Source organism: Ylistrum balloti, unplaced genomic scaffold, assembly GCF_031769215.1.
Source record: "Ylistrum balloti isolate Yb309-2 unplaced genomic scaffold, AGI_CSIRO_Ybal_v1 Utg370378, whole genome shotgun sequence".
In the NCBI taxonomy this organism is placed as follows: Eukaryota; Metazoa; Mollusca; class Bivalvia; order Pectinida; family Pectinidae; genus Ylistrum; species Ylistrum balloti.
The window spans coordinates 198,864-206,325 of NW_026782264.1; the positions used below are offsets into that span (position 1 = coordinate 198,864).

The window sequence follows — 7,462 nt, forward strand, 5'->3', positions numbered from 1 at the left end:
GGGTGTGAAATAAGGTGCCCGACAGCTAATGTAAAAACAAAATGTTACTTTACAGGTCTAGATAGAAATCATTTGAATGCCACAACATCAGATCATCATGTTAACACTTAATTTAATTGGCCTCAATGCGAAACTCATTTTTTCTATAAGAGTAAAATCTAATACTTTATAATCACCGAATATGATTAATGCAAAATGTGTAGGCCATGTCTTAGTTTACTGCAACTCGCGTGCGTAACGCCCTATTAAAACATACACATCAAAACTAATATATACACTTATGCTGTGTTTGTGACTTTGCCAGAATGTAGACAAATTAAACGTGGGTGGTTCTATATGACTGACATGTGTTTATCTTGTGATGAATATTAAGTGATTTTCTCTGGGAGCTTCGGCTTTCCAGCCAAATTTGGCACGCTGTTAAATGGTCCAATGACATTTTGATAAACTTGGTGGGAATTCTTATATGCAAGTCCTGACAGATGTAATGATGACGTTGTCCATACAACGAAAGTGCCTTTGATATGTCCTGGAACTGTTTAAGTGTTTGATTACCTATCATCTCAGCCCTATGACCATCCTGTTTGATGATGTTGTCATGACTTACCATTTACATAAAATATTGATGTACAGGAAATTTGATTTGTTAACGAAGGGATGAAATCAACATCCTTGTTGTCTGATCCTTTTATGATAACTTCACAAAGTAACATTGATTATGGGAAAATAACGGTTCGAACACCTGGGACTGAATATTCATTATTATTTGTTTAATTTCGTAGACGAAGGTAAGTATGTACATGTCTACTGTATATGTCTGAGTATGTACACGGAATGTTAAGGTGATATAGACGGTCATCCGAGTGAACATGGATAAGTATTGTTTGAAACATCCGTGACATATTGGGGGACATTAATGACGTCGAAAAAAATCACGGTTAAGTACGTGTAGTCATTACGAATGCGAGCATATATCTTTTTCACTGCTGGTTGTCAGTAATGTGTTTCTTTTGTTTAGAAATCTTAACACTGTAATACTATGTGGTACGTCCGGACGGTATACATCATTGTTTGGCTATGTGGTACGTCCGGACGGTATACATCATTGTTTGGCTATGTGGTACGTCCGGACGGTATACATCATTGTTTGGTTATGTGGTACGTCCGGACGGTATACATCATTGTTTGGCTATGTGGTACGTCCGGACGGTATAAATCATTGTTTGGCTATGTGGTACGTCCGGACGGTATAAATCATTGTTTGGCTATGTGGTACGTCCGGACGGTATAAATCATTGTTTGGCTATGTGGTACGTCCGGACGGTATACATCATTGTTTGGCTATGTGGTACGTCCGGACGGTATACATCATTGTTTGGCTATGTGGTACGTCCGGACGGTATACATCATTGTTTGGCTATGTGGTACGTCCGGACGGTATACATCATTGTTTGGCTATGTGGTACGTCCGGACGGTATACATCATTGTTTGGCTATGTGGTACGTCCGGACGGTATACATCATTGTTTGGCTATGTGGTACGTCCGGACGGTATAAATCATTGTTTGGCTATGTGGTACGTGGTGGCTATGTGGTACGTCCGGACGGTATACATCATTGTTTGGCTATGTGGTACGTCCGGACGGTATACATCATTGTTTGGCTATGTGGTACGTCCGGACGGTATACATCATTGTTTGGCTATGTGGTACGTCCGGACGGTATACATCATTGTTTGGTTATGTGGTACGTCCGGACGGTATAAATCATTGTTTGGCTATGTGGTTCGTCCGGACGGTATAACTCATTGTTTGGTTATGTGGTACGTCCTGACGGTATACATCATTGTTTGGTTATGTGGTACGTCCTGACGGTATACATCATTGTTTGGCTATGTGGTACGTCCGGACGGTATAAATCATTGTTTGGTTATGTGGTACGTCCTGACGGTATACATCATTGTTTGGCTATGTGGTACGTCCGGACGGTATACATCATTGTTTGGCTATGTGGTACGTCCGGACGGTATACATCATTGTTTGGCTATGTGGTACGTCCGGACGGTATCAATCATTGTTTGGTTATGTGGTACGTCCTGACAGTATACATCATTGTTTGGCTATGTGGTACGTCCGGACGGTATACATCATTGTTTGGTTATGTGGTACGTCCTGACGGTATACATCATTGTTTGGTTATGTGGTACGTCCGGACGGTATAAATCATTGTTTGGCTATGTGGTACGTCCTGACGGTATAAATCATTGTTTGGCTATGTGGTACGTCCGGACGGTATAAATCATTGTTTGGTTATGTGGTACGTCCGGACGGTATAACTCATTGTTTGGCTATGTGGTACGTCCGGACGGTATACATCATTGTTTGGCTATGTGGTACGTCCGGACGGTATAACTCATTGTTTGGCTATGTGGTACGTCCTGACGGTATAAATCATTGTTTGGCTATGTGGTACGTCCGGACGGTATAAATCATTGTTTGGTTATGTGGTACGTCCGGACGGTATACATCATTGTTTGGCTATGTGGTACGTCCGGACGGTATACATCATTGTTTGGCTATGTGGTACGTCCTGACGGTATACATCATTGTTTGGCTATGTGGTACGTCCTGACGGTATCAATCATTGTTTGGCTATGTGGTACGTCCGGACGGTATACATCATTGTTTGGCTATGTGGTACGTCCTGACGGTATCAATCATTGTTTGGCTATGTGACTGGTATCAATCATTGTTTGGCTATGTGGTACGTCCGGACGGTATACATCATTGTTTGGTTATGTGGTACGTCCTGACGGTATACATCATTGTTTGGCTATGTGGTACGTCCGGACGGTATACATCATTGTTTGGCTATGTGGTACGTCCGGACGGTATACATCATTGTTTGGCTATGTGGTACGTCCGGACGGTATACATCATTGTTTGGCTATGTGGTACGTCCGGACGGTATACATCATTGTTTGGCTATGTGGTACGTCCGGACGGTATACATCATTGTTTGGCTATGTGGTACGACGGACGGTATAACATCATTGTTTGGCTATGTGGTACGTCCGGACGGTATACATCATTGTTTGGCTATGTGGTACGTCCGGACGGTATACATCATTGTTTGGCTATGTGGTACGTCCGGACGGTATACATCATTGTTTGGCTATGTGGTACGTCCGGACGGTATACATCATTGTTTGGCTATGTGGTACGTCCGGACGATATACATCATTGTTTGTTTATGTGGTACGTCCGGACGGTATACATCAATGTTTGGTTATGTAGTACAGGACGAAGTATCAGCGGATTATTTTTTACCAAAAGTCGCTCCTCCCCAGTAATGCATTGCTTTAGCAATAGTTTCTGTGATGTGAAAAATATTGCTCTTATTTGCAAACTGATTAAAAGATAAAACCAGATTTGAATACATTCTTCTTCCACTGACAAAATCGTGTTTCTTCTGTCTGCTGGTTTTGTAATTAACAAGAGGCGATAGATTAGCAGGGATTCGAATGCCTGCTAATCGATCTACACATTGACAAAAGCTGACGATAAAAGCTGTTTTAGCTCTGTAATAGTGCTCCCTCACCTACTGCAGAAAGCATTCCTGTCCCTATCGTCAATAATTGTTCTATTCATCAAATGGTAGTTAACACAAAACCGTCTACTACAGCGTCAGAGAAGGGTTATTCTTCAGGACAATACAGAAGCCGTTCTAACTCTCGCGTTACACGATAATTGACGTGAAGGAAATGATGCTTATTGTTAGATAATTACACTCGCAGACTATCTGGATGAAGGATATTCCTTACAAGGTCATACATTGTAAAAATACCCATTTATGTTCCTCGAAATATCAGGAAATTAAGATTTTTTTAAAATTTGTGTTCTCATGGAATCCTGAAACAATGCATTCATTAACAAACGAGGAACGAATATTTCTCGGAACGGTTTTAAAAACCAGTCTGCTCTTATTGTTCGCCATAATGCTAAAAGGGTGTGTGTTGATTCTAAGTTAGAACGCCAACACAAATTCATTTACATAGTGATGCGAAAGGAGGGGACTCCAAGCTCGAAAACAATTCATCGATTATTCCGGCAAGTTGGACTTTCGGTCCAAACAATGTACGGAGCGTTATTCATCATAACGTGATTTTTACGGCTGAGTAGAGGAACTTGATTGAGTGGGTAAACCTCTATAAAACAGTCGAACTGGTGCTTTCAGAAATCGGTGAAAACTGACAACATTCCTTCATGACCATATGCGAACTTAATTTGAACAATCGGTTGCTGATAGACGACACGGAAATGGACATTTCCTTCTAAATGGGACATCGTGAGAGGTTATTAGAATTTCTCGTTGGAATATGATGACTTTTGACTCGACTCGTGGCATAAGACTCGCGGAATATTTTCTTATTGAAGTCGGTAAGGCATACCTAAAGTAATTCTGATAGGAGTTTTTGAAAACTTTTGCGGGATGTGGGACCTGTTTGTGTAATGCTGTTTTTTCTCTCGTCATAACTTTCACGGACTTCTATCGACCAGGGATAAGTAAACGTACAGGAATTAGTGTATGAAACGTCCGTCAGGGTAACTATTCATATACTTTTTTCTGTTTTATTTTGATTTTTAAAACAAGAATTGTAACTGTTGATTCTGAATCTTCTTTAAAATTTAGCAACAGAATAAGAACTGCTGGCCAAGGTTATTTTTTATTGCTCTGTACATTCCACTGTTTGGCGATTCCTTAAATTCCAATGTCACTTGGAAAAGTTCGAAAACTTCAGAAGACAATAATTTGAGAAAAGGCGGAGGAGTAGTGTAAAAACTGACGTTAAATAACTTTCTTTATTTGACAAAAAGGAAAGCTTGTACATTCCTAAACAAAATAGTCAATACACTGCGCCCATCCGACGAATCGAGGTACAAAACTGTAATTATGGGTTTGAATACTCCAAAGGCTTTCACTGGATTTTGTGTTTGATTCGTGTGGTGTGGTTGATTTTCGAGAATCAGTGGTTTCGCTTTTGAATTTATAGCTAAGCAATATGTGCTGATAACCCACTTGCTTATGTCGACGTCACTTAATTAAATTGACTTCCGAACTCTCCGTTGTATAGATCATAGAGGTAGGCCTCATGTAGATCTAGATGAAATTTGATTTTTTAAGGTATGGGAAGAAGTGCCATCTCGGTTCTACAAACAAGAGATTTTTAAATCTCTCTTGTGATCGTAGATAGTGGTTAAAATGAATTCGTTAATTAGTATTATGGTTATACTGTAGAAACACTCTTCCTGAAATACCCCGTGTATTTCAATCAATTAGAGCAGACATCAGGCTCTGATACCGGATTGATCTGACGATAATGAATTAGCAAAAAATAGTTGACAAGTTTTTTTCTGTGACATTTAACAAAATTACTTGAACGTTTTCTTTACTGTTTTCTTCGTCACATACATAATTCAAATCTGTTTTAAATGTCTTTACAGGAGTGGCTAAATAAACGGGACCGGAACTGAAAAGCGTCGAAATAAAAATGGAGGAAAACTGTTGTTCTTACGATATGGTGGTAGTCGAACTTATCTTCTTCCTTTACAAGACCGGAGAGTCGATGTTGGACGCCACAACACGACCTTATATCGTAAAGGCAGTTTGTCAGGAAACTTTTCCATACAACGCTTCCATTTGCTTTGACCTTGACCGATACCCAGAGCACGAGGATCGCGTGCAGAGTATAGCCGGGAACTACCTGATGTACTATCGTCTGCTCGTTAATCTTCCCGCCGTCTTTTTGGGGTTGTTTTGTGGTGCGTACAGTGACCGGTATGGACGGAAGTTACCAATGCTTCTTCCGAGTATAGGTAGTGTACTGGGTGTTCTGTTGTACATTCCAAGCTTAATGTTGGAGGAAATTCGAATCCCTCTGATTTTAATGGGCGCAAGCTTACAAGGAATATTTGGCAAGAGTTCTGTCATCACCATGGCAGTGAATAGTTATGTATCTGATATATCAGAGATGGATGAAAGGACGAAAAAATTAGGAAAACTTCTCGGCATGAATTTCTTCGGTCTGTTTGCTGGGTCTCTTCTGTCGGGACTTTTCCAGGATACGACAGATATGCTTACAACATTCTGTTGTATTGTAATTATCCACGCTGCAGTGGTATTAATCACAGTATTTGCAATGAACGATTCTATAACCTTTCCATCCAAAAAGGTTGAAAACAAAGGTTTAAAGGGAGAATGTTGTGATGTGTTTAAACCGTCGAACATCAAGGATAGTGTCATGGTCATTTTTAAACAAAGACCAAGAAATACCAGAAATATCATTTTGATACTTTTCTTTACATCAGTCTTGAATCAGACTTGTAAGGTTGGCGAAATGGACATCACAGTGTTATTTGTAACCAGAAGTCCACTTAACTGGCCGAAATCCTGGTACGGCTATTTACTGTCTGTGGACTACGCGGTGATGGGTTCGAGTCTGTTTCTAATACTTCCTGTATTGACGGCGTACATGAAGGTTCCTGATGCTGCTCTACTTCTCATTGGGATCACGTGCAAGATCATTCGTCTCACCTGGGCTGGATTTTGTCGCGAAACGTGGATGGTATATGTGTCGGTTGTGATTGGTGCCTTTGCAGGAATGATTACGTCATCTATGAGGTCACTTCTGAGCAAGTCGGTTGACGAGGACGAGGCGGGAAAGATATTCTCGCTTCTCGCGTGTGGCGAGACGGCGTCAAAGCTATTTGGTGTCGTCGTGTTTGTAAATATATACATTGCAACAGCCTCTATGTTCCCTGGATTTGCTTACGCGTTAGAGGCGTTTATATACTTGTGTATGTTTGTAATGGTGTGCTATATGTACAAAGACATTCGGTCAACAGGAACGGTTAACTTACTGCAAGCCTTTTCCGAAGCACCAATGTACGGAACTACAACCGGAACATACGACTCACGGGACGGTAAACTTCCGGTTGTAGATGAACTAGAGGAACAGTCTTCGTTCGCTGCACCGCTCCCCGCCACTACGCCTTGATAGAAAATGTTCCCTCCCTCTTTCCAAAACGTTTCCAAGTGATCTCCCGCCCACTTATTTAAATAATACTTTGCATGATAAAATGGACAGGAATAAAAGAAATTCGCTGTCCTACAAATCTGGTGTTTGTCATTATCATTGATCAAGATATCAGCAGCGGTTACATCTATCAACCATGACGTAACTAAACAGTAGTGAAGTGGTTGTTTGTGTTCCATACTAACACAAGTGTAACCGGAGCATGATATAAGAGTTCCACAATATAGTCCCACCTCAATGACCAGTCCCGCTGAACTTTACGTGGAATAATCGGCTGTGTCCAGTTATAGTTGTAAACACCTGTTCACTCTTTATTGTGTAGACTGGTTAATATATACGCACATATTTCCTGTCTTAGATTTGGTT

At 40.7% G+C, this 7,462-nt stretch overlaps 1 protein-coding gene across 1 annotated transcript; it reads left to right on the plus strand.

Moving 5' to 3' along the window:
- Positions 1-5,551: 5,551 nt before the first annotated feature.
- On the plus strand, positions 5,552-7,057 carry LOC132554106 (lysosomal proton-coupled steroid conjugate and bile acid symporter SLC46A3-like). The gene has a single exon (XM_060218406.1). The coding sequence runs from the start codon at positions 5,552-5,554 to the stop codon at positions 7,055-7,057; it is 1,506 nt and encodes a 501-aa protein (XP_060074389.1).
- Positions 7,058-7,462: the final 405 nt, after the last annotated feature.

Bases quoted from the DNA above. Each gene is read 5' to 3' on its own strand.
- LOC132554106 (XM_060218406.1), top strand. From the start codon at position 5,552: ATGGAGGAAAACTGTTGTTCTTACGATATGGTGGTAGTCGAACTTATC.